Source organism: Vicugna pacos, chromosome 31 (genome assembly GCF_048564905.1).
Source record: "Vicugna pacos chromosome 31, VicPac4, whole genome shotgun sequence".
Lineage (NCBI taxonomy): Eukaryota > Metazoa > Chordata > Mammalia > Artiodactyla > Camelidae > Vicugna > Vicugna pacos.
The window spans coordinates 11,553,946-11,581,041 of record NC_133017.1 but is presented as its reverse complement, the minus strand read 5'-3'; the positions used below and the strand labels follow the sequence as shown (position 1 = coordinate 11,581,041).

The 27,096-nt window shown below is 43.5% G+C and overlaps 1 protein-coding gene and 1 long non-coding RNA gene across 12 annotated transcripts in view; one reads left to right on the top strand and one right to left on the bottom strand.

Annotated features, from left to right (window-relative positions):
- The window catches only part of NEK1 (NIMA related kinase 1), a 94,524-nt gene that overhangs the window by 42,640 nt on the left and 24,788 nt on the right, over nucleotides 1-27,096 (top strand). For 7 of the 10 annotated variants that reach the window (XM_072952786.1, XM_072952791.1, XM_072952789.1 and 4 more), the window contains 8 exons: nucleotides 2,291-2,374; nucleotides 2,792-2,875; nucleotides 3,313-3,390; nucleotides 4,023-4,118; nucleotides 13,382-13,513; nucleotides 15,366-15,431; nucleotides 15,512-15,743; nucleotides 18,438-18,590. In XM_072952786.1, the coding sequence (XP_072808887.1) occupies nucleotides 2,291-2,374; nucleotides 2,792-2,875; nucleotides 3,313-3,390; nucleotides 4,023-4,118; nucleotides 13,382-13,513; nucleotides 15,366-15,431; nucleotides 15,512-15,743; nucleotides 18,438-18,590 (925 nt within the window). Of the gene's footprint in view, nucleotides 1-2,290; nucleotides 2,375-2,791; nucleotides 2,876-3,312; nucleotides 3,391-4,022; nucleotides 4,119-13,381; nucleotides 13,514-15,365; nucleotides 15,432-15,511; nucleotides 15,744-18,437; nucleotides 18,591-24,098; nucleotides 24,227-27,096 lie in introns of those variants that run through there. The other 3 variants (XM_072952793.1, XM_072952790.1, XM_072952792.1) reach the window with 2 other exon arrangements.
- Nucleotides 1,360-15,595, bottom strand: LOC140690793 (uncharacterized). Of its 2 annotated transcripts, none has more exons than XR_012066119.1 (3): nucleotides 15,505-15,595; nucleotides 12,596-12,694; nucleotides 1,360-2,567 (listed from the first exon to the last, which is right to left on the bottom strand). It is a non-coding gene; the product is annotated as an uncharacterized lncRNA (long non-coding RNA). The 2 variants fall into 2 exon arrangements; XR_012066118.1 differs by lacking the exon at nucleotides 1,360-2,567 and adding an exon at nucleotides 9,347-9,444.

Here is a 27,096-nt window from a genome sequence, read left to right as displayed (position 1 = left end):
GCTCCCTGTTCATCCTGCCCCGCCTGTTTCTGACCTGTATCCCCAAAGCTCAAGCTCTGAGAAGCTCTTGCCAAGATCCCCTGGATGGGGAAGCACCTTTGGGCTGGACGAGATGGGCGGAGTGTGGGCATGCAGTGACCCTCTGTCCTGCACACCATGGCAAGGTGATGTCACTGTGCCCAGGCTGACGGCGAATTCAGGTAGTCTTGCTGAAGGCCAGCAGGGGTCAGATGGCCCTGGGCGACTTCGGGGTCGGTCATAGTCCATGTTGTCACCTGTCCCGGTACCCTGCCCTCCCCCACTCTCAGGAGCTCTGCTGCGGGAGGGAGCTGTAATGTTGATGGGGTAAGGGCACACACAACCCGCCAGAGGCTTCCAGGGTGAGATGCTTGATTTGTAGTCGGGAAGATGAGCAGAGGGAGCCATTTTAAGGACGTGAGGGAGGTCGTGGTCCACAGACCGTAGGTAGTTGACGTGGCCAGAACACAGGCATCATGATAGGGCAGCGACGGAGGTGGGCCTGGGAGGCTGGACCACACAGCCTGGGCTGCTGTTCAGGATGCGGGTCACTTCCTGAAGGCGGTGGCACCACTGAAGGATTTAGGTGGGGTCTGACGTGGAAGAGACTGTGGGAGAGGTCAACTACGTGGTGCAGAGTGGACAGAGTGGGAGAGGTGAGGAAGCTGTCGTGGACACCCAGGGGTCGGGGGAGGAGAGCTGAGCTGGGAGGAGCCTAGGAGGCCCGTCGCTGTTCCTGGGAGGTGCACGAGAGAAGCAGGGTGCTGGCCGCTTGGGGCCTGACTGGGTGGGGACTGTCGTGTGGGAAGGAGAGGGTGAGGTTGGGTGTGCAGACCATTGGCTGTGTCCTTGCTGCAGAAGACAGGTTGTCTCCACGGCAGCTGAACATGCACGGGAGCTTGGTGCGGGGCTGCGAGGTTGTTTTGGGTTTGACAGTTGGCAGCTAGGTTGAAGCCTGGGACTGAGAAGAGAGCGGGGCGTGAGCAGGAATCTCAAGGATTCTGGATTGTGACGTGGGTGATGAGGCACCTGGAGCGGAGCCTGGGAGACACGGGGGATGTTGCCAGACGCCGGGGGAGCGAGCGCACAGATCCCAGAGGGCAGGTGCTGCAAATGCTGGTCATTGGGGTGTCATGAGCATTACTGGTCAGTTAAGAATGTTGAGTGTGGGAAGAGACTCAGAATATTAATGTTGATTAATATGCCAATTAACATTAAGTGAAAAAACCAGAATAACTGTAGTAAAATCTCAATTTTGTTAAAAAAAAGTTCGTAATTCATACATATACGTATAAGGAAATTTGGACGAGAATACCCTTAAATTTCATGTTTCTCAGATGGTAGAATTACGTCTGATTTATTTTTTCCTTAGTGTATAAATTTTCTACAGTGAATGTATATCATTTTTATGAGAGAAAAAATACTGATGTAAGTCAGGTGGATTCAGTTGAAACTGATTTCTTGTGGAAACGGTAATTGCAATATTTGTTCAAAAGGGTCCGTTTGAATTGTGAACTTGGAGGTCATCAGTCGCCTTAGAAAACTTTCAGTCATAGTAGGATCAGAAACCAGAGTGTGGTGGATTGAAAGATGGATGGGAAGTTGGAAGATGTAGGTGGTGAATCCAGAAAGTGCACGTTCACCAAGCTGATGGAAAGGCTTGGACAGGGAGCTGGGGCTGAGGGTGTTTTCAGTTGGGAGGGGCTTGCACAGCTGTGTGCAGAAGGAAGAGAAAACGGGCAATTCGATAGCCCTATGCTTTTATGGAAGGGTGTTAGTCATTTCTAATAAGGAGATAACTCCATGTTTCTGATGAACTGTGCTAGGAAACAAGTTGGCGTGGGGTTGGGTGTGATCATGTGCAGCCTGGTCACGGGGTGTGGTCCGTGCAGGGCCTGCACTCACACACCTCCTGCCGAGTGTGCCTGCATGTAAAGCAGCCCTTGGAGAAACAGCGGGCTTCCGTACAGGAACACTGTGAGCTGGGGCTCAGCTGACCCCCATGGCAGCCTGAGAGCCTGGGTGCTTGAATGGCCCATGAAACAAGGCTGGTCTCTCTTTGAGTAGTTGATTTGGGGTCTAATTGCTACCTTCTTTTCCCGCTGAATGTGGGGGTTAAATAGAGAAAGGAAATGCCAGGGTCTGTGACCAGTTACCCACCAGATGGGGCCAGCATTTGCCAAAAGTCAAAAAGTGGCCCCAGCTGTTCCTGGGTGAGACGCTGCTGGAGCCTCGGTCGTTGTTTAAACTTAGTGCGTTAAATGATGAACAGGGAATCCTGCACAACCTGGCAGCCCTGTGCGGAGGCAGGCCCAGCTCTTCAAGAGGAGGGAAGCCAAGGAGCAAAGAGGAAGAGGTACGCCCCCGCATGCTCGCTGCCTCCTCGCCGCTTTGCGTGGACTGCCCTCCTTTCCCGCATGGTGCATATTCCTAACAGCCACCGAGGGCTTCGTGGGTCTGTAGGGACCTGCTCGTGTACTTTGACCGACATACTGTGCCATAATTTTGCCCCGTAACTGTTGTTCAGTGTCCTGAGTTCCGTTTCTTTTCTGTTGAAAAAATTAAATATTTGTAATCATTATGCATTTCTTTTCGGAAATAAATTTGTCTAAATTAAACACTCAAACGCTAATATTACATTTTCATTAACCAGATTGCAAAACTTTTATTTCTTGTATTCAGATTAACACTTTTCTTTAAAAAATTTTAGCAGTAACAATGTTGGTGGTTTTTTTTTTTATTAAAATGTTGCAATTTTTTTCTCTCCTCGCAGGTTTATCTGGCAAGGCTGAGACAAATAAGACTGCAGAATTTCAATGAGCGCCAACAGATTAGAGCCAAGCTTCGTGGTGAAAAGGCAAGTTGAAGATCTATTTTTTTTTAAAGTAGTTGGATGACATAGTATGTTGAGATTAAAAACACTGTGCACTTAAAACAAAAGAAAATCTGATGAAGACAGTGAAAGTCACAGAGTGGAAAACTGTACCCTGAGGTAAAGTGAAGCTTATTTATGTGACTCAAAATTGGTAAGACCACTTGTTCAGGGGGACTCTGAGAGGAAGGTGTGAGTCCTAGCTGTGGACACGTCAATGGTACATTTTTATATCACTCTTTCCACCTTTTTTCCCCATGTCCGTAAGAGTTGATGGCTGGGGAGAGTTTGCTTGCGGCGGTGAGAGACGGTGGTAGCACTGAGCAGGCTACCCTGTGCACGTCAGGGGATGTTCACTCAGGTGAACTCAGCAGTGAATCAGAGGCTCTGCCCTAAGGGTTTGCTTACGTGCTTTTCTGCAGAAGGAGGCTGATAGCCCCGAAGGACAAGAGGGAAGCGAGGAGGCTGGCGTGAGGCGGAAGAAGGTTGAAGCACTTAAGGTGTGTATGGGGCTGACTCAGGTCTTAGAGAACATTGAAGTATGAAAGAGAAAATCGTGCTCTTAGGTCTTTCAGAGTTGAGTCGCCTGTTTCTCTTGCCTTAACTTTTCTTTGCCTTTTATCCCTCACTTGATGGTTTCTCAAAAATAGCCTGTTTCTCTCTTTATATTGTATTTATGGAGAGCAGTTTGGTGAAGCCATGGCGTAAATACATGAAACAGTTACACAAGTGACCTTAAAAAGGAAAATGGTAAACTTACAAATGGAAGCTGTAATTGTCCACTTCTGTGAAGACAAGTGCGTGTGTAACAGTTTAAAGTTTTTATGTTTTTCTTTCCATTAGAGTGCACCTGCATTTACTGTCATCCCAGAAATATTTATTGAGCAGACACTGTGTGTTGGGACCTGGCTTACGTGTGTTTTCGGAATCACGCGCGCGTGCGGGCACTCATACTCATTCACACACATGCACTCACACAGGTGCTGGGGATACAGCTTACGTGTGTATTCTAGAACCACAAACACACACACACACACACACACACACACTTCTTTTTTGGCTAAAAAGTAAATGTTTTTTATAGGCCTAGAAAAAACCCAAACCCTGTGCCTCTCTCTGTTTTTCCTTCCAGGCCCAAGCGAGTGCGCGCGCTGCGGTCCTGAAGGAGCAGCTGGAGCGGAAGAGGAGGGAGGCGTATGAGAGGGAGCGGAAGGCGTGGGAGGAGCAGGTGAGGCGCCTTGCACTCCTGGCCCTGCACCAGGTCTAGTTCTGGGTTTCTCTCTCCGTTTTCCCCGCATAGCTCTGGCTCTTTCGTCAGCTAAGGGTGGTCTGGACAGAAGTTACTTGGGGGCTGGATTTGAGGCCAGAACCTAGTTTGTCTTGCGTGTTTTTTATCATTGTCGAAGAGCTAATCACAGGAGCAGTGTGGTTTAGAGCCCGCCCCTCCCTCCGCCCGGGTCTGCGGCACTGCCCCAGGACCCTCCGCCCCGAGGGGACTGGCAAGCACATCCGTGGTGCACGCACCCCCTTTCTGTCTGCTCTCCGGGTGCCTCCTTGTCTTGGTGATCTTGGGTTTGGAGTGAGTGTTGGTTCCTTAGAGTGCTCCTTCCTCATTCCCCCTTCACTCTGCTTTCTCCCTTTGTTTTCCTTAGTTATGTGCTGTTTTTCTCTGAGAGATGCAGTTTGGATAATTTTTGTTCTTTTTTAAAATCCTGTTAGAATTTTGAACATACTACCTGAAATCTATAAATTAACTTTAAGAACACCTGACATGTTTATAATAGTCTTTATCCAGAAACATGTTAAATATCCAGGTTTACTCATTGCATCTTTTATATCTCTTACATTATTTGAATCATTTTAAACTCACACTTGTTATAGTTTTTGTAAAGGTTATTTCTTGATGGTTTCTAATTCCATTTTTGCTTTTAAAGATTTTTCTCCCTAACAGAACATTGCTGACATTTTGGCTCACCTCTTACGCAGTGGGTTTACCTGTACCACCAGCTTTCAGGGTTCTTATCATGCAGCAGTATCATTACAGGTAGTCCTGATACATACTGTAACAGTAATTCCTGCAGTTCACTGGTTATTGTATGCAAGGCACAGTGTACCCACTGCGTGTGTGTTGCCTTGTTTAATCCTTACGACTTTACAAAGCAGATATAGAAAGGACAAACAATCAGGTGAGGTCACATTTCCAGTACATACAGAATCCAGCTTTGGACCTGTTCCTGTCAGGTGTCAAAGACTATTCTTAGGCACCACCCTTAAACTCCTGCTTTAAGATTTGCTTTTTATGACCATTTTATTCTTACTGCATTGGCCAGAACTTCTAGGACAGTTTTAAATGATAATAGGGATACTATTTTTGTTCCTGTCTTTAATGGAAATACTTTGGTCATTCCTCCATTATGTACGGTAAAACAGTAGGGAGTGTAGTTTGCGCTCTCGGTTTTACAGTTCCTTATCAGAAAGGTGTTCTGAGGGTTATCAAGTGCCTTTGGTGTATGTGTTAATGTGATTGTGTTTCTTAACCCGCCCACTGAGGCGGGGTGCAGGGGAGCCTCTTCCTAGCACAGTCCTAGCGGAGAACCACGTAGCTGCGGAGGAGTGAGTGAGGGCGCAGGACTGCAGGAGTTGGACGGAGTCAAAGTGGTTTTGTGATTTCTGCCCTTCCATTTTCTGTCCACAGCAGCTTTAGGTAGACACTGCCCTGACTTCTCCATCCTCTGCTAGTTACGTTTTTCTCTTCGTTTTCCAAAGTCCAGCAGTGAGAACTCTCATCTTAGTTCCCCCTGTGCTTCCTGATTTGAGACACGGCGTGAGCAAGTCTTGACTATGAGACAGTCCCATGATGGGGTAGCCCGTCTCCCCCCAAGCCATAATTGCTCTGATCTAGTACTTGTCTCTGGCCTCTGTGTCAGAATCCTACCTGGCCTTAGACTGTTCGCTCTTTACCTCATGTTTTGAATCTGGTGTTCTCCGTTTCCCCTCCTCTTGGCCTTTGCTTCAGACACATCAGGGCGAGGGCGTGCGTGTGAGCTAACACTGTGCTGACCTGCTGCCTCTGCCCCCGAGGCAGCTGCAGTGGCCACGCTGTCAGAAGCAGAGATGCTCCGTCCGCAGTCAGAGCGAGTCATTCCCCCGTTCGCTCGGTCTCCTGGCCTGGAAGCCGTGAGCCGGCCTTGGCGGTGCAGGCCTGCTGTATCAGGGGCCTTCTGCCCTTGTCCTTGGGGGCTGTATCTCCACCGCAGGAGGCAGGAACACCTCGCCCTGGGCCTCTCTGCATGGGGCAGACCCTGTGCAGGTGCCTCGGCGCGAACTCCAGCGTGTGCATTTCTAGTCAGCCTTCCTCGCGGTAAGCCCGCCCTGTGGCCCTGGAGCCCAGCCTCAGGGCTGCGGTTACAAGCCCCCTCTTGGCTGGTAGGCTAGTCTTCAGTAACCTGCTCCAGCAGTCTGCATAGCACGTGAAGGTGATGGGGACAGTGATGCAGCCATTAAATGCGATGAAGGGCTCATGATTCGTGCAGATCCGCCTTATTTAAGGTTGTGATCCGTTATGCAGAATTATGTGTGGGCATCAAAGCACTGACCATGGCGGTCAGCGTGGGAGCTGGTGGGTCGTAACACAGGTGCATTCCTGGGGAGTTCTGTGACTCGCGCTGCTCAGAGTCCTACACAGAGAGCACGTCCCGGTGTAGCGAGGAGGAAGGAGGCTGGGGCTCCGGGGTCCAGTCTGTGCCTCAGCCCTGCCTGCTCGTTAGCCCACGGTGGGGGACTGGCTTAGTGTTCATAGGCCTTTGCCTCCTCATCCCCTGACGAAAGTCTTCATCCCTGATGTTTCCTAAATTTTGCCTAGAAAAATAATCCTCATCATGTAAGTACTTAGTCCATTTTAATCTACGGAGAATGGATTGAAGTTACTTAACCAAGCAATTATTTCAGCAGGAAGTCTGATCTAGCATGATCTAGGTGTGGAGGGGGCTCCTGTGTCTGTATTTACTCACTCACCTGTTTCTCTAACTCAGGAGCAGCTCACATGGTATTTCAAGTTGGCCTTAGCATTATTCAGTCCCTAAATGTCTGTTAGAGGTTTGATTGTATGTTGATATGTTTTTGTTCAGTACGACCTCAGATCTTTCACTGCATTCTCAAAAGTATCTTTGAACTAACAATGAAAATCACTGCCTTCATTATTCTGATTATTTGGCATGTATACTCAATTATATGCCTTTTTCTTTCTGACACATTTAATGGTAAAAATTATGGTACTAAATAGGACTTGAGAGGGGAGAATAATTTTCATGTGTGATGATAGCAATTTTCCACCGAAATAAGTGTTGCTTTCCCAGCCTGCATGTATGCTTATCTTGCAAGTAAAGCATATAAGGAAGAGAGATTCAGTTTTTAAAAAGGTAGCAGTATATTTAGTAATTAAAATTCAATGAAAACTAGAATTAGGGAAATTGAGAGACTATATTTTTTGGTATGAGTTTCTTTTTAAATGCGTTTAACTCTTTCTGTGTGTTTTGCCGGTGTTTCTCTTTCAGTCCTGCCCTTTAACCTGCCAGGAAGGCTTGTGAGGCCCCCGCAGGGTGGGCACCTCACCCCTCTGGCATGTTCCTATTCTTAGACACACTCACAAATGCCCTGGAGCAGTACTGATTCAGAAAAAATGTTTCTTTTGTTTGTTTGTTTATTTTAGATTTCAGAGGCAGGGTTTAGAGAAGTTAAATATGAATTTGATAAAATTTGGCCGCAGGTATCTTTAGGCTGTATAAAATTATGTGTGAAATTGCTCTATACTCAGAACATGAAATCAGGGCATTTAATAGTATTTTACTAACATGCGTTAACATCTTCCTAGTCATTCAGCATGTAGAGGTGGAATAGTACTTGCATTTGTCCGTACTTCAAGAGTAGCTAAACGTTCATGTATTTATAAACTCGGCCTCAGTACTTGGTGAAATTTTTAGTCTTGTCAATAGGTGGCGCTGCTGGTTAATTTTTTCAGCAAATAGTAAAATTGACAGCTAAAGGAGAAGCAGTTTTACAGCGATAATTAAAAACCTTTTGTGGAGCTATAAGCAATAGGAAAGTCTTGAATTTATTACCCTTGTGATAAAATATCTAGGGAAAAATCTTCTAACGCAGTTTGTTTCTTCAACCTGACTTATGAAACTTTCAAGTCAATGTTTCATTCATACTGCAAATCAAAAAAAAAACCTTTGAATTTTGAAAAACTTAGAATGAAGTATGTATTCTAGACTTAACTGGGTGATCAGTTTGTAACAAAATTAGGTCATTTGTTTTGAAGTTGTGTGTTTTTGTCTTCTCTAAATTTGGTTACTTTTTGTGTTGTTTTATCATATTGGATCATCTTTCTGAATTAAAAACTCAGTTGAATGTTTTCTCTTTTGACAAATTTAAAAATACATTATTATCTTCTATCTCAAGATCTGGTTCATATTGAAAGCACTAACATTTCTGTTTGAAAACAATGTATCTGTGATGTTTACACAGAAGGCTAAGTCTGTACTAATAAGTGACTGATGTGTATGTATCACCTTGGCTGATAATGGTGTTGCCTCATCTCAGTAGTTACCTTGAACTGCCTGTCACGTTTCAATAACTGAGTTATTTTGTTATGAAGTAACTGTAACAGTTGGTAGGACGTTCTGTTTGCTTTTGTTCTTTGGTTTAGTTTTCATGTCTGAGTTTCTTTGCTTGTCCACCATCTTGGGTTCTTTTGACATGTTTAGCTTAGTTGACCCAGAGGCCTGGTTATAGAACGTGGGCATTTACTGAAGGCTGCAGAACAGCCTTGTCATAAAGATATCAACAGCCTTGTCTACACAATGGGTCGGATATCTTAGATTGGAGACTGCATACCATCCTTAGCCATCTACGGCAACCAGGCGGATGTTAATATAATACAGAGTAGACTTTTAGTAGTGACGTGTAAAACTTTTCATTAAAATACCTTCTGTTGATTAAAAGAGAAGGTTTCCTTTCAGAGATGAGTAGTGTGATGATACTTAACAGAGATCTCCTACATCAGACCCTAACCCCACTGTCCCGAGTTTAATTGTCACTGATCTCATGTTGTGTTTAACTTAAAGCACTTTATCCATAAGCAGATTTTTTATGTGTTACTTTAGGTTCCTCTTAAGGTTGAGATTAATACAGGAATGTCTCTATTCAGTATATTTTAAAACATAAGAATACAAAGTCAAAGTAAAGGGTTTTCAATCCCCTTATGTGACTTCTGCCATTAACTAAAGGCAGATCTGCTAAATATTCCATAGAGGTTTGTACGTTTTTCTCTTGCCCTGTGTCTGCGGTTCCAGAGGGCTGTGCTGTGCCTTGTGTACGTCACGTAAGAAGTGTGTGTGCATGGATGAGCACTGAAGAGAGTGTGGGTAAGCAGAGTGTAATTAGCCAGAGCACGAGTAGATGGGTGAATTTTTTATTCTTTGACCAAGAGTTGCTGTAATGTTCCTATTACAGAATCTTCCCAGTGGCTTTGGAACTGACTTTCGAGATCACCTCTGTAAGCAGAAATGAAAATTGTATCATAGGTTGAGAAGGGAGGTTGGTGCTGTTCTTACTGGAGTGAAATTGGTGAAATTCATATTACCACTTTTGTTTATTCATACAATTAAATTACTTTTTTGATCACTTTTTTATCTCAGATTTTTTAAAGCTCATAAGGTGAAGTATTTGCCTCTCAGGTTTCTGCTGCTTGTTGGCTTCTGTGTCATAGATCTTTGCACGCAGTGTTAAGGCTTTAAATTCTCATTATGCACACACGAGCAGGTTTTGTTCTATTCTATAATCTAGAGGTCAGAAGCGCTTTGTGTAAGTCTCTTTGTCTTGTCAAGGGCGAAAACCAGAGTTTCGGTGTTTAAGACAAATAGCCCTGTTTAACAGAAACTAAGTAAGTATTTACTGAACTATAGTAATTACAGCTTTATTAGGCATACAGCTGTGCACTTTATATAAAGTATCATGTCTAATCCCTGTAGCAGCGGGACACTTTGTGCAGCATTCCCGTCTTAGAAGAAGTCTGAAGTCCAGAGAGGGTGAGAAGCAGCACAGAGTCGCAGGTTGGAGTGGGGGCGTGTATGAGCCCCGCCTGCGCTCCGGCATGCCGCCCCCCACACACACACGGCGTCCTGGCTTCTCTCCGCGGGCGGGTCCCCGGGTCTGAGCCCCCAGATCACTGGGCGCACAGCTTCTGCCCCGGTCTCACTGTGACTGCTGGCTGGTTTGTGCTGCCCTCTCTTCCAGCCTGTCATCCTTTCAGGGAAAGCACTTGGCCATCATTTTGATTTTTCCTCCTTTTTTTTTTGTTTGAAAATTATTTATTGCAGTTAGTTTTCTAGGTTTACTGAGCTAGAATTCTCAAATAATTTTCAAATCAGAAATTACTGAGTTAAATAAAACGGCAGAGTTTGCACATCCAAACTAACTCGTTTCCTTCAAAACGCTCACATAGGGAAGTAATGTACTTGTTTAAAAATGCTCCCGTTTGTCCAGAACCAGTTGGAGCATGTTATATATCCCAGGATTTATGTTCCGTTTTTGAATATACTTTATGGTAATAAGACGACCATAAAGTTTCAAAACACTTATGTATAATCTTTCAAAGGACTACTACTCAGTTTTATGAGCTCTAGATTTTTTGAAAAGTTATTTATAACAACATCTTAAATATCAGAATACCTTTCAGCAGTGCTGAACTGAGATTAAAGCAATGTTTTCATCTTCCTCTTCTTTTTTGATAGAGACTTATTTTTTTAAGAGCATTTTTAGACTCACAGCTAAATTGAGGAGATATTACATACCCAGCCCCCCCCCCACAGGTATGTGGCCTCCCCCATTGTCAGCGGAGCCCACCAGATGGTAACATTTGTTACGATTGATGAGCCTGCGCTGACACGTTGTCCCTGGAAGTTCTTAGTTCACGTCATGGTTCCCTCTTGCTTTTGCACATTCTGTGGTTCTGGACACGTGTATAGTGATATGTGTCCATCATCGTGATACCATACGTGGTGTCTTCAGGCCCTAAAGTCCTCTGTGCTCTGCCTGTTCATCCCTCACCAGCCCCTGGCAGCCACTGACCTTGTTACTGTCTCTGTAGTTCTGCCTTCCCAGAGTGTCGTGAGGCCTCTGCAGGTTGACTGCTCTCATTGATACTCATGTCAGGCTCCTCCTTGATTTGCCTCACTTGATGTCTCACTTCTTTTTATTCCATGTAGGTACTGGTTTTTTAACCATTACCTACTGAAAGGCATCTTGGTTGCTTCCAGGTTTTGGTGTTTATGAATAAAATTGCTGTGAACATGTGTGTGTATGGTTTTGTGTGGACATAAGTTCTCAGCTCCTTTGGGTAAATACCAGGGAGCGTGATTGCTGGATCTTATGCAAGAGTATGTTTTAGTTTTGTAAGAAACCACCAAACTGTCTCTGAAAGTGACTGTGCCGTTCTGAGTTCCCATCAGCAGCGATGGGAGTTCCTGCTGCTCCACGTCCTCAGCAGCGTTTGGTGGTGTCAGTGGCGGGGTTTCAGCCATCATAGTTGGTGTGTAGCGGTGCTACATTGTTCTAATTGGCAGTTTCCTAACAGGATGCGAGTGGAGCATCTTTACATGTGCTTAACTGCCTTCTGTGTGTCTTTGGTGAGGTATCTGTTCAGATCTTTTGCCCATGTTTTAATTAGGTTGTTTGCTTTCTTATTTTTGACTTTTAAGAGTTCTTTGTGTATTTTGATTAACAGTCCTTTCTGTCTATATTTCATTTGCACATGTTTTCTCCCGTTCTGTGGCTTGTGTTCTCATTCTCTTGACAGTGTCTTTCACAGAGCAGAAGTTCTTAAATTTGATGAAACCCAGCTTATTAACTCTCTTTCACAGATTGTGCTTTTGGTGTTGTATCTCAGAAGTCATTGCCAAACCCAAGGTCATGTGGATTTTCTCCTACGTTATCTTCTAGGAGTTTTGCAGTTTTGACTTTTACATTTAGTTCTGTAATCAGTTGTGAATTAATTTTTGTGAAGGGTCTGAGGTGTTTGTTTGTTTGTTTGCCTGTGTGTGTCCAGCGGCTCCAGCACCATCTGTTGCTAAGATTGTTCTTTCTCCGTGGAGTTGCCTTTGCTCCTTTGTTAAAGATCAGTTGACTCTATCTGGTCTGTTTCTGGGCCTTCTGTTCTATTCCATTGGTCCATTTGTTATTCTTGCATTAACATCTTGACTACTGCAGCTTTTAGTGAGTCTGGGAGTCAAGTAGTGTCATTCTCCACCTTTGTCCCTTCAACATTGTGTTGGCTACTTCCATCTTCTTTCCAACAAAACAGATATTAGCATAAAATGAAAGTCCACAAAACTCAGTATTATCATTGTATTACTATCTCATGCTTAGAAGACGCCCAGTAAGCACAGTGTTTGAAATATTTACTCATCAAAAATCCTTGTTCACTGGTTTGAAGAAGAGATGGAAGGAGGGAGCGGGCTTGCTGCCCGCGTTGGTCTGCGCTTATTGTTAAATGCCGTTTCCTCATATTTATGGAAAATTCAGAATCTTACTTTCACTAAAAATATGTGCAAGATCAAAGCAGCAAATGTATGAATGTAACAAGTGGTGTTTTTAGTGAAGTAAATCTCATTACCCGACCCTTTTGCTTTTTCCTTTCTTACTTACATTGACATTTTTATCATCAGGGCTCTCATGTTGGATGATTGATGTTCAAACTTCAAGAAGATTGTGCCAGACTTGCAGGAATTGTAGAAGCATTTCTTTCTGAAGAATAAGATTAATAAATAAAATATTTTTTCTTTCTGCCAGATTTTGTAATGGATTAAAATTAAAGGAAGAGGGTTAATGTTTAACTCTGTAATCTTGTAGAAGGCAGTTTGTGAAACACTGTGAATGCGACGGAAAGGAGTTATTTAGTGCTGTGTGACACACAGTTATGTTTTCTGTGAGGCCAGAGGTGTTTCTCTCTGTTTACTGATCTTTCCCCAGCACAGCAAAAATTGAGGAATGAAAAGAACTCCTTAATAAAAAAATTTTTTTTCTGCTGTATAGCACAAGGAACTATGTTCAGTCTCTTGTAATTGCCTTTAATGGAAAAGAGTATCAGGGGGAGGGTATAGGTCAAGTGGTAGAGTGCATGCTTAGCATGCACACAGTCCTGGGTTCAATCCCCAGTACCACCTCTGAAAATAGATAAATAAATAAATAAACAAACCTAATTACCTCCCCCCACAAAATAAAAATTTTTTTAAAAGAATTTGGAAACGAATATATGTATGTGTATGTGTGACTGGGACACTGTGCTGGACACCAGAAATTGACACATTGTAACTGACTGCTTAAAAAGAAAAAAAGAACTTGATAGAGTGGACAGACAGTGATCTTGTAGATACCACTTTAATTCTTCATGCAAATGTACATTTCCCACTGTGCTTGCATTCTTTATGACAGCTGGTGGCTAAAGGAATAAAGAACTCAGATATGTCTCCGCCTTCGGGGCAGCATGGGGCAGGTGGCTCTCCCTCAAAGCAGCAGATGAGACCCGTTATTTCTGTGACTTCAGCTTTGAAAGAAGTGGGTTTGGTAAGTTTCCTAACATTTAGAACTCCTCAAATTCAAAAGATTATTAAAAGGCTTAAATTTTATGAAATTACATTAATTCCTAATGTTCCATTAGGTTTTTCTAAGAAAAAATTTACTTCTTAAGATTTTTGTGTATGGTTTACTCTGGATTTTGGAGCCTCACTGCTTTTAGGTTTTATATGTAAGACCACCTAGTAGATAAAAATATATTAAAATGACTTTTTTTTAACTTTACAAGAATATTGAACAAAAAATACAGAAATGTATGAAAACTAATGCAATAAACATTTTTATGTCCTAGCCCACAATTAGTTTCACCTTTTAAAAAAATAGTGTCTTTTTGGTACTTAATTAACTCTGGGAATAATGTGCAAGACATGTTTGCATGTGTTTTAAAATGTTTGGCATCGCAAACACTGGAGGACTGAATTAAGTGTAAGCAGAGTCCCAGTTAACTCACCAGTGGTGTCTCTGACCTTCTGCTGGTGAGTCTCTGCTGTGCCGTGTGGGTGGTAGAACACAGAAATGTGGGCAAGTGGGAAGTGAAACTTGGAAGTGAGTGCTGGGTGTCGTCTGAAATGTCAGAGCTCCGTTCCGAGGTGGAGGGCAGGGGGTTTGTGATGCGGAGTTCCCGCCTGGGCTCCAGCAGGCCCGAGGAGAAGCCTGTGGAGTCGTGTCTCATGTTAGCCTGCTTTTCTCCTTTCCTGGAGTTGAAGTCTGTGCCTTTCTTCTGTTGAACTTCATCACATCTTTGCCGACAGCACTGCTGTTACTGGCATGCCAGTTTTTTACAGCCTTTGTGTTTATCTTGAAAGTTAGACTTCATAGGAAATACGAGTCTTGGTCACACTCAGAAGCTTCGTGTAGGAAACACTGGCTTCACGTGGGTGTGGTCTCTCTCTGGTGATGACTGGTGCCGTGCTGTCCTCCGCAGCCTCAGGGGCCACTGCGTGGGTCCCTTCCTCCTCCCCAGGCTCTCATCTCAAGTAGCTGTCACCTCTCTGGTTGTAGCGGCTGCTAATTCCTGACTGCTTTACTGGGTAAAGTGCTCTTTGTCTGACTGACATTAAAACTGCTACTTTTAAACTGACCACTGTTTAATAAAATTTGCAGTAATTCAAGTAGCCAAGTGGTTTTTCTCTGTGTTTTCTTGGTAAATAAATATCACTTAAAACCTTAAGAGCTGCTTTTCCTCACCCAGAGCCTTCCAGTTACCTTTGCTCTCATAGTTTTCTTAACACTAATTTCTTCTTTTCATATATTTAAAAATTCTAGGTGGTCTAGATTGCTCTGATTGTACTAATCAAAAGATAATTCATATTATTATTAGTTCAAAAGAGTCAGAATTCTTTGTGGTTGCTTTTTGCTTAGGGGGAAAAGCCAGTTCTCAGTTATGTTTAGTACGTAGCACAGCTAACAAGAATTCGTGTACCCGAAACATAAAGATAGCTTCCAAACACATAACGTGAATTACTCATTCATCAGAACTTCCCTAGCTCTCATTGAGTATATAAATTAATTTTTAAAGTTCCTACCATAAATTCAAAATTACCAAAAATCAGGTGCCCAAGAGAAAGAGGCTGTAGTTAAACATGTGATGAGGTAATCCAGAACTATGACAAATAATTGAGAATTGGCCTTTCTAGTGTGTATTAAGGCTACGAGATGATAACATTTAACTGTTTCTCATTGCTGATAGCGAAGGAAGCTGTGTTACCATTTCGCAGGAATAAAAATATTCACAAGGAGCTTGAAATGTTAATGAAAAACAAAAAGTAAAAATATAAAAAATTTTAACGTAGACTTCTAAGAAAAACATTATTTCTTACTCTGTAACTATCTGTGTTTAAAGGACAGAAGCTTAACTGACACGCAGGAAACCCCGGAAGAAGCGCAGAAGACCAGCAGTGCTGTTTCAGTGGGTACAGTTTCCACATTTTCTCTGTCATCATTTTACTTGGTCGTATACCTACTAAAATACAACATTTTACCTTTCAGAGTAAGCGAGAAATACTTCGTCGGTTAAATCAGAATCTTAAAGCCCAAGAAGAGGAGAACGAGAAGCAGGGCCCCTCTGAGCCGGAGCTGAGCGCTGCGCACGAGGACGCCCCGGGGCAGGAGAGGGAGAGGGCCCCAGCCGATCGCAGGAAGTGGGAGGCCGGCGGCCAGCTGGCCGTGCCCGCGCCCGCGGAGGGGCTGACCCTGGACACATCCTTCTCTGCCTCGGGAAGTGCGTGCGGAGGGGCCCGGTCCCAGCGGTGGGGCTCGGAGGAGGGGGCGCACTTGGGGGCCGGGGGCATTCCTGCTCCAATGAATGAGAAAGGAGAGCGCGACTCCAGGATAACGGGCTCTGTTAGGACGGCTGCGGGGCGAGCGGGCGCTGTGCCCCAGTATCTGTCGTGTCCCCAGGTCCCCCGTGACCAGAAGGAGGAGGGCAGGGGGTAGGGGCGGGCAGTGCACTCGGCGGGGTCTGCGAAGGCGCTGCGCCGGTGTGGACAGTCTCACCGCGCCCTCTGCGCACTGAGGGCTCTGGGGACCGGGCCGGGTCTCCCGGGAGTAACCGCGCTGCTGCAGGCGCATGTGCGGGCATCGGCCAGTCTCGGAGGCCGGGGCGGCTCCCGAGGGAGAGCTGTGCCGGGGGTGGGGTGGGGTGGGGCGGTGAGCCTGAGCCGCACGGGGGCGCGCGGGGAGGGGGCGTGCAGGGAGCAGCCAGGCTGGGCGCACCTGTGCAGGCCAGCTCAGCACCGGGTAGGGTCAGAGACGACGCTCTGGTGATGAGTTCTTTCAGCTTTTGCATGTCTGTGAAAGTGTTGATTTTTCCTTCCTTTTGCAGATATTTTTTCTGGGTATAGAATTCCTAGTTGACATTTTCTTCCTTCAGTGCTTCGGGGGGTGGCTCCAGTGTTTCCAGTTTGCACTTCTCGCAGTTTTCCGTCAGCCTCATTCTTTGTTTCTGTGTATGTGATGTGTCTCATTTCCTCTGGTTGCTTTTTAGAGTTTTCCCCCCAAAGCCTTGGTTTTAGTAAATTTGATTATGCTGTTCCTTGGTGTCATTTTCCTTGTGTTCCTATTGCTTGACTTTCATTGAGCTTCCTGGATTTATGAGGATACAGTTTTTATCAAATTTGGAATTTCTTTTTTGCCATAATTATTTTTTCCAGCTTTTTCTGTCTTCCTTGCTAGAAGTTCAATGTGTATCTTGTTAATGTTTCCTTGTCCCTAATTTTTATCATCAGTCTTGTCTATAGCTTGTTGAATGTTTAGAATTTAGTTATAATGACAGTTGTAAGTGTCCCTGTCTCCTAGTTACATCATGTTGGTCATTTTGGGGTTGGTTTTGATTGGCTGGTTTTTCCCCTCTTTGTTATGTGTGGACTTTTCCTGCTCCTGTGCCTGTGTGGCTGTTTGTTGGGCTGAACAGTGAGTTTTCCCTTGATGGGTGCTGTGCATTTCTGTATCCCTGTCAACATTCTTGACCCTGTTCTGGGACACAGTTCAGTTACTTGTAAATGGCTGGCCCCTTTTGGTCTCATGTTGGACTTAGGGGAGCCAGGGCTGTGTTTAGTCTGTGGCTCGCCTTTCCCCCTTGCTGGTCAGAAACCTTTCTGAGTGACCTGCCTGTGGCCTTGTGAATTATAAGACCTTCTTTTCCGGCTGGTGGGGTAATAAGGTTTTTTTTTTTTTTTAATTTATTTATTATTTATTTATTTATTTTAATGGAGGCACTGGAGATTGAACCCAGGACCTTGTGCATGCTAAGCACGTGCTCTCCCACTGAGCTGTACCATCCCGCTGGCTGGTGGGACTGGGGACTATTTCTGACCCTGTTTGAGCTCAGAATGTTATTCTTTCTGTTTTGGGTGGTCTCTTCCCTAGACTACAGTGACTGTCTCACACGTGCTGATCAGCATTCAGCTGAAGGTTCCAAGGGCCCTTTTCAGTCACCCTGAGTTCTCTTCCCGAGTAGCTCTGTGCCCTCAGTGCTCTGCTCTGCCAGCACCAGCCACTCCGCCTCCCCAGATGGGGACTCCCCACCCCTAGCTCTGTTCAGATCACTTCGGCACCTTTATCAAACCATGTGACTCTGAGTTATGGGTCTGTTTCTGGGCTTTCTCTTTTTTAACTATTCTTTTAAAAAACGGATTCCCTGTTGGTGATCGTGTTGGCTGAACAAAACTGAGTAGTACCTGCTAATTTGCAGATCCTTACTTGCAGGGACTAATACATAAAGATTTGTATCAACATGTATGTTTGAGTTTATAACCTGTCCCTTCCTGGCAGGCACCTATATGCTTTGTGTATTATTATCAGTGTCCTAAAGACTCAAACATCAGTAGATAGTTTTCTATTTTTTGCTTAGCCAAATTTGGTTAAAAAGGCTTATGCCAAAATATTGTCAAAAAGGGAGAGTCATGTGCTTACCTATGATACATAAGGTGAAATACATCTCATAAATACTTTTCTCCCCTTTTATTTATATGTGCATTTATCTCAGGATTTGTTTTCTATTCTCTTCAATTAAATTTATAGAAACAAAATATTAATTCACATTTTATCTATTTTTATACTACAAGTTATTCTTAAGTATCTTAGGTTTAAATTTTTTTTCTCAAATAAAAAGTTATAGAAAGGTAATTTGTTTTTTTCCATTTTTATATTCCCTAAAACTAGAGTTTAATTCGTAAGTATTTTACAAGACAACTGTAAATGTGTTTTTTATTATCAGTAGTAGTCGCTTCTGTCCTTTCTAACATTTACTATTCATTCCCTGAAAGTCTTTTTTAAGCATCGTCATCATGTGCTGTTTGTGATACGACCTTTTCTCCTGTAAAGCACTCAGTTGGGTAGAAGACCTTAAGTCTGCCTGATAGTGTGGTGGTGTTATGTTCTACTACTGAAAATTGTTTCTGTCTTTTTCTTCTAGAGCATACAGTGGGAGAGGTTATTAAATTAGATCCTGGTGGATCTCCAAGAAAAGTCTGGGGGAGAAGCCCTACGGATTCTGTTCTGAAGATCCTTGGAGAAGCTGAGCTGCAGCTGCAGACGGGGCCGTTGGAGGACACAGTGCTTGGGAGCGGTGAGCGGAGACTAGAAGTGATGTTAACAAAGATGTGTCTGTTTTAAGCGAATTGTCTGTAATAGGTTATCTTTTTACTATGGCAGTTTTCTAGTTACATGGAGAATGGTTGCATTTTATGGGGGGTTGTCTCGAATGGTCGTCTGGAGTTTTGATCTTATTTATCTGGGATGGCTCTAAAAATAAAGGAGAGGGAAGTGTCTGTGGTGGAGGGGGCACAGGAAATGCAGAGCAGTCGAATGCTGTTTCCCGTGGAGAAAGGTGGGGGAGCAGTGCGCTGAGATGAGTGGTGTGTTCCCTGTGGAGTCAGCAGTCACGTTTACTAGAAGACAACAGGTTTCTGAAGTGGGGACCACAGGCGTTGCCCCAAGACTGGGCAGGATGAGCTCCTGCGAGGCGAGAGGAGAGCGCTGGCGGTCCACGCGGGTGGTGGGTCTCAGAGTCACCCCTGCGCAGACACAGAGTGCTCTTGTTGTAAGACAGGTGTTTTAAGGTTTGACAGCTTTTTCAAAGAGGAAGTTTTTCTTTCTTGGAAGCTGTGTGAAGGCTTGAATGTGTGTGTGCCTCACGTTTCTGTGTGTTCACACTTGCTCCCGCCCTCTCTGCCTTTTACTTGCCTCTCCTTAAAGCTCAGAGTAAACCTCAACCAAAACTGACAGAGAAATAACCTGGGAGGTGAAGCAGTTCACGTTGTGTAAAAAGGGATCATTAGCCAGATGCTGGCAGTTAGCTCCTGGAATGAGCCTGCACGCTTGTTCCTGAAGGAGCAGGAGTAGGTTGTTCTTTGCTTATTAAGAGCGGACCTCCCCGCCTGTAACCATTATAGCATTTTCTTTATTATTAAAGGGAAAAATACCTTGAATAAAGCATATATATTTGATAAAAGGACAGGTACACAAAGTGTGTATATTTTTAATTAATTTGTTCACACTCTTGAGTCTGAAAGTTGTACAGTTTATGCCAAAACTAATCTAAATAAAAAATACTGGTTATAGCATTTTTCTTTCTCAGTCTGAGCCTGTTCTAAAAATGCCCCAAGCTTTATTCAGAAAAAAATGCCTCCAGGCCGAAACATTTTCAAAAAAGATGATAAAAATTTCAGATTATTTTGTAGTCTGAAGTCCTAAATACATTCATTAGAACCATTATTTTTAGAACATCACATTCTGATTCCACTTATGTAAAATTTTTATTGCTTAAACATAGTAATTTGGTGGGTAGTGAGACTCAGGCCGTGTGAAAGCAGGGCTCTCCTCCTCCATACGAGGAGTCCATCTGCGTAGAATTGGGACTGAAAAGTCTTTTTTATGGTTCACCTCACTTTTTAAAAATCCAGTTTACCAGCTGTTTATTGAACACTTGTACGTACTATTACGTGTGAGGCGGTAAAGCTACAAAGAGTAAAAGGTCATTCTTGCTCTCGGAGGACAGACTCAAGTGAAAACCAGTGAGGCATAATATTGCGTGAAAAGAATTGACTTTATCTTTGATAGTTGAGGGCTTCCCAGAGTTGTCATCTGGCCCCCTTAAATTTTTTCTTCTAACTACATGTACTTAGAATACGCTCTCTGCTGGGTTTTTAAGACAAAGAGGTCATGGTTGTTACCAGCACAGAAATAGCGTGTGGTGTCTGTTCTGTGTTGGTGGTGTCGCCTGTGCTGTGGGGCCACAGCTGAGGAGGCTCTGTGTTGTCAGTGCTGTACAGTGCCATTGTGATGAGAGACGTTTCGGGATCAGGGAAAGTCACAGAGAGAGTGGGTGATTTTGAGCCGGGCCAAAGGGGAAGAGAGCTCACTGGGGAGATGAAGGAGAGAACGGAACTCTAGGCAGTTTGTAAGGACGCGGAGGTTTAGTTCATACGTATGTGCGTCTCATGGCAAGAAAGTTCTGGTTCCATCACTTTCTGGCAACCATGGGCAGGTTCCTCTGACTTTGACATCCAGTTTCTCCATGTGTAGAATGGAAACACTGGCATCAAGGATAGTTCTGTGGATTAAATGACAAACACGATGGACTTGCGGTGTCTTTAGTCTTTCCGTCCTTAGTCAGTGTCTCTCGTCATTTTGATTGTGGAAGCTCTTCTGTAATAGTTCCTTAGGAAGAGCTTGTATGAACAGGTCCACCAGAGATTTTACATGTTCCTAGCAATTTATGTGAAGACTTTATTCTTAGAGTAGGCTGGGCTACATTAAATCCTTGACCTACATTTCCTCTCCTTGAATGTCGTTAATGTGTAACGCGGTTTCATTGTAGCAGAAAGCGTAGCTGCCAGAACGTCTGGTGACAGTCTTTTCTTTTCCTGTAAGTGACTTGATCTTTTTGCTTGGATGCTCAAAGGGTATCTTTTTCCTTAAAGTCTAATTTCCTTAGAACATGTTTTGTTGTTCGGTTTATTTTTCTATTATTTTCATGATTTGTTTGTTTGTTTGTTTTCATAGACTTCTGTTTTAGAGTAGTTTTGGGTTCACAGAAAAATTGAGCAGAAAATAGAGACAGTTCCCATATACAACCTTCTCCGTAACCAACAATCCCCCCAAGAGTGGTGCATGTGTTACAATCAACAAATCAACACTGACACATGATTATTACCCCATATCTGTAGTTTACCTCAGGGCTTCACTCTTGCTGTGGTATTTTCCGTGGATTTTGACAAATGTATATTGGCCTGTATCCACCATGACAGTAACATCCACAGGAGTTTCCTGCCCTGAAAAACCCGTGTGCTCTACCTACTATCCCTGCCGCCCCCTAGACTCCTAACAGCCATTGATCGCTGTGCTGTCTCCGTGGTTCTGCCTTTTCCAGGAAGTCGTGTGGTTGGAATCACAGTGTGTAGCCTTTTCAGACTGACTTCATTCACTTAGTAACATGCATTGAAGGTTCCTCCGTGTCTCTTCATGGCTTGACAGCTCATTTCTTTTTATTGCTGAAGAATATTCCACTGTGTGGGTGCCCCCGTTTGTCAATATAGGTTATTTAATACTTTATTCACTTTCTGAAGGGCAGCTTGGTTGCTTCCAGCTTTTCGTGATTATGACTGAAACTGCTATAACATCTATGGGCAAGTGTTTGTGTGGACATATATTTCAACTCATCAAAGTATATGTCAAGGAGCATGACTGCTGGATCATATGGGAAGAGTCTGTTTAGTTTTGTAAAAAAAACACCAAACTGCCTCTGAAAGTGACTGTGCCATTCTGCGTTCCCATCAGCAGCGATGGGCGTTCCTGCTGCCCCGCGTCCTCAGCAGCGTTTGGTGGTGTCAGTGGCGGGGTTTCAGCCATCATAGTTGGTGTGCAACGGTGCTACATTGTTCTGATTTGCAGTTTCCTGATAGCATGCGAGTGGAGCATCTTTACATGTGCTTAACTGCCTTCTGTGTGTCTTTTCTGGTGAGGTGTCTATTCAGACCTTCTGCCCATTTTTTAATTGGTGAGGGATTTTCACTATGTATTAAATTACGTAGATGTGGGAGGGGTTTGTTGCTTTGCTTTTGCTTTGTTTCATTTTGGTTTTTGCACTTTAAAGGTCTCGCTGCATTTTCTTCTGGTATCCAAAGTATGTCAGTTTTATGTCTTATTTTTTTTGTTTGAAAGTGATAGGTGCTTCTCTTTAAGCTCATCTAATAGTTTCTCTTGGTTTTTCAGCAATTTTACCAGGATATACCTAGAGAGAGTTTCCTCTGTTTTTAACCTGCTTTGGGTTTTTTCAGCTTCCTAAACCTGGAGGTTGGTAAGTTTTTTCAGTCTGGGGACATCGTGTCCTTTAGGTCCTCCTGTGTTGATCTGCCCGTTCTCTTTTTTGGATTCTAGTGACATGTACATTAGACCCTTTGAATTTGTCACATTTCCTTTGTGCTCTATTCTACTTTTTTACCTTTTTCCATTTTGCTTCTGTTGACCCCTCTAGCATTTCCCAAGTCCTCCTGCTTTCTCTTACCTGTGTTACAAGTATCCAATGAGTTCCTAATATCAGATACTGGCTTTCAATTCTAGAATGTCCACTTCATGTTCTTTTATAGATTACAGTTTTCCTTTGAGAGTATCCATGGATTTGTCCGTTTGCCCCCTCTCTTTCTGTCTTTGCTTGAACATATTCATCAAAGTTGTTTTAAATTCCTCCTTGATGAACCTCACAGCTGGCTTATCTGGGTCTGTTTCTGTGTTATCTAGGTCTGTTCTGTTCCTGTTGTCTCTTTTCTTGGTTTTCAGTTGCTTTTTCCTGTTTGCTTTTTATAGACCATGCGTTATAGCAGAGATTAATGAATTTTTTTGTATAAATTGTGAGATTGTAAATACTCTAGCCTTTATGAGCATATTATCCTATTTAAATTTTTCTACAGCCCTTTAAAAATGTAAATGCTTTTCATAGCTTGCAGGCTGTACAAAACCTGGGCACAGGTTAGAATTTTTGTGCCTGAGTTTTACAGTATTTGATTGGATGCCAGACAGTGTGGTTGAAAAATTTAATAGCCTCTGGATGTTACCTTTCTTCAAAGAAGGTTAAGTTTTCTTCTTAAAACTAAGTAATGCCAGCAGATTACCTTGCCACTGTTGAGGTTAGTCGCAGCCTGTGTGCGGTCCTGATTGCCGGCTTGATTCCGGGCTGCAGCCCTCACTCCTGTGCCTTGCTCTTTCGGCTCAGCGTTGGTAGTGCTTACTCACCGTGCTCCTGGGTCTCTCCCAGACACCACCCGCCGCTCAGCTCTTGGCCCGGCCACTCATCCTCCTGGCCGCTGTTTGTGCTGGTTTTCTTGGTCTGTTGCTGGTGAGTGTGATTTAGGAGCTTGATGAAAATTGAGGGGATTTTTTGTTGTGCCTAGGGGAACTTTTACATAGACTTGAGTTTCTTGTTGGTGATTCCTTCCTTGGAGTCTGGGTCACTTTGGTGGCCTCAGACTTTCAACCCAGTAAGACTTGCCTCTGCTTGAAGTCTGTCCCCCGGGGCTGGTGTTGAGGAAATGCCCTCAGGATGCAGGGTGAGGGGAGGTGGAGTTTATCTCAGTGTCTGCCTTCTGTCTTTGGCCTCGCTGGGTCACCTACCCCAGGGCTTCCCAGCAGCTTTTAAATGTATTTTTTGCCTATCATTTATTCTTACTTTCAGTAGGTGGTTAATCCAATATGAGTTATATTATCATGGCCAGTAACAAAGCACCCACATTTTTTTAAACTAACTTTTTTCCCCTTGACTATAATAGTATATTTTCATTGTAAAGCATTTAGAGAATGCAAAAAACTCTGCTGTAGAAAATTGAAATTACCTATAACCTTGCTACCAAGAGATTATGTTCTTTTTAATCACATAAATTTTGTTTTTATTTTAAAATCTCGTTCTATTATTATAAAAAGGCCAAGTCACTCTGGAAGTCTGTTAACAAAAGCCGCAGTTCCTAGACCTCGCTTGTCGCCTTATTTTCTGCTTCCCGGAGTCGACCACTTTCAGCTCCTTTAACTGTTTTTCTGTTTATCAGCGATTGTGAATCACACGCCTTTATTATTTTGTTTTTAGTCTGAAGCCTTGACTGTGGACTCCGTACTTCGGAGGATAAGGTGTAGCTGCCTTTCCCGCTCGGTTCTCCTCCCCTGGCCTCCCCAGATACGCCTGTACGTCCCGCCCCCGTCTCCTGCACGTACACTTACGATCGTGGTGAAACCAGGATGCAGTGCTGGGATTCTTTTGACCGTGTATGTTCTAATCAAAGCTAAGATGATTGTACCATGACAACTTTTCTTTCTGGCACAATATTTTGTTTTCCCTTCAGTGAATAATTTTTATTTTTTTGCTTTGTTTTCCACGTCCTTGTTACTAGTCTCTGGCCGAACTCTCCCCTAGGTATGTTTATCTCTTCTCAGATCATCCAGATACATTAGGTATTATGTGGGTTTGGCCTTCCTAGAACCATTTCTTTGGACTCCCCTCTGACCTGCTCCAAACTAGACGAGCTTTTCCTCTGACCTGCTGGAAAGCTGTCGTCCTGGCCTCTGCCTTTACCTGTTCTCATGTCAGTCAGATCTCTTACTGCCTGAAGTCCTTGGCCTTCTTTTTCTTGACGTATTCCCCCATTTTACTGGCGTCTCTGGGACATGGGGTGTGTGTGTGTGTGTGTGTGTGTGTGTGTGTGTCCATGTGTCCTTGTGGGGCAGAAACCACTGCTGTCCCGCGGTGCCCGGTTCTCTCTCCCTCCTCGCGCTGGGCTTCCCGTGCCCGCCTTGGGTCTGGGTTGGCATGTGGCTGCTTGGGCAGAGACTGCAATTCCCAGCTTCCTTCTGCAGCTGAAAGTGGCCTTGGAGTAGGTTGTATTGAGTGTAATAGCCATTCATGTGGCTTTTCATTCTTTTCCCAGCTTTATCGAGTTGTGATTGGCAAATAAAAAGTTGTCTATTTTTAAGGTGTACAACATGGTGTTTTGGGGTTTTTAATTTTATGTATATACATTTTATTGAAGTACAGTCAGTTTACAATGTTGTGTCAATATCCGGCATACAGCACAATGCTTCAGTCATCCAGGAACACACATATATTCGTTTTCGTGCTCTTTTTCACCAAAAGTTACCACAAACACCATGGTGTTTTGACATAAATATACCTTGTGTTGTGATCGCCACAGTCAAGCCAGCTAACGTGCCCATCACCCACAGTTACCCTTTTGTGTGTGGGACGCGGACACTTAAGATCTATTCTCCGCGAATCTCAAGCACACTGTTCATTGTTAGCAATTAGCCACACTGTGCATGGAGTCTCCGAAGGTTTGGACCCTTTACGGACATCTCCCCGCTTCTCTGAGTTCCACTTGTTTAGATTTCACTTACACGTGGTTGCATGCAGTGTTTGTCTTTCTGTGTCTGGCCTGCTTCCCTTAGTGTAATAGCCTCCAAGAATTGCCTTCTTTCTTAGGGCTGCATACTCTTCCATTGTGCGTGCGCCCCACGTTTTCTTTATCCGTTCTTCCGACGACGACACTTGGGATGTTTCTGTATCCTGCTGGGAATGACTGCTGCAGTGAGCGTCGGATGCAGAGTTGTCTTCTGTATCCTGTTTTCTTTTCTGGGATAAATACCCAGAAATGGGATTGCTGGGTCCTGTGGCAGTTCTATTTTTAATGTTGGGGGAACCACCATGCTGTTTGCCACAGTGGCCTCACCAGCTCATGTTCCCACCAGCAGTGTGTTGGGACTCCCCTTCCTCCACATCCTCACCACTAATTGTCACCTGTCCTTTTGGTGACAGCTGCATGAACAGCAGGGAGATGCCCTCTCCCTGTGGTTTTGATATGCGTTTCTCTGATCATTGGTGGTGAGCACCTTTTCATGTACCTGTTGGCTATTTGTGTGTCTTTTAAGAAATACCTATTCAGCTCACTTGCCCATTTTAAAATTGCTATTATTAATTAATAATAGAAAGTTAATTTTAATTTGCCCAGTATTTTGCTGTTGAGTTGTATGAATTCCTTAGATATTTTGGATGTTAACATCTTATCAGACCCATGGTCTGCAGACATGCTCTCCCATTCTGCAGGCTGCCTTTTCACTTTGTTGCTGTTTAATTTTTCCCTTTGCTGTGCAGGTGCTTTTTGCTTTAATGTGGTCCCGCTTTGAGGGGAGGGGCTTTTGTTGCTTGTGCTTTGGTGTCATGTCCGAAAATCCCCCCCTAAGAGGTGTATGGTCTTTTCTGAAGCGCCTGTTCAAGTGTCTTGCCTACTTATCCATTGTGTTGCTTTTCTTTTGGTGTCTATGAGCTCTTTGTTAGTTACATGTGTTGTAAATATGTTTTGTCTTTTAGTGGCTTGTCCTTGCAAACTTGTCCTTAAAAACACTAACTGTAAAGTAAAGGGATGAATACATTGAACTGTAGTAACATTCACGATTTCTATTCTTCAAGAAGTGCCGTTTAGTAGAATGCTGAGTAGAGGGGCCACGTTATTGATTCAGAGGAGTTGAAGTCTCACGTTAATTCAAGTCTATTCTGAAAATGCCCATTGTCAAATTAAGGAATCTCCTTAGAGTCTTGTTTTATAAAGAGTCATTGAATTTTATCAAACTCTTTTTCTGAATCAAAATGGTTGTATGATTTTTCTCCTTTCTTATGTTAATGTGTCAAATAGCATGAATTGATTTCCAGATAAACAGGCCTTGTCAGTGTTATCACTTCTTTTTCGTTGCTACCTGTCTTAAAATTGTGGATCTCATCGTGTCTTATTCTTTTGGCTGTTTTGATTTGCTTCTCTATAAATTGTATTTATATTCTTTACTCTTTTTATATTACGTTGCCTGCTTTTTTCTTGTGAATTTTTAATCTGGTATAAATAACTTTATCTAGTTTATCATCACAGTTTTTTCCAGTCTGCTGTTTCACTTATTTTTATGCTATTTTTGATCATGCAGTTTTATTTTGTTTTTAAATTTTCATGAAGGTATGTCTTTTTTTTTTAATTTATATTTTCTGAATTTCCTTTACTGGGTGAAAAATATCCCCAAGTCTTTAGATTAGAAAGACAGATAACAGACAC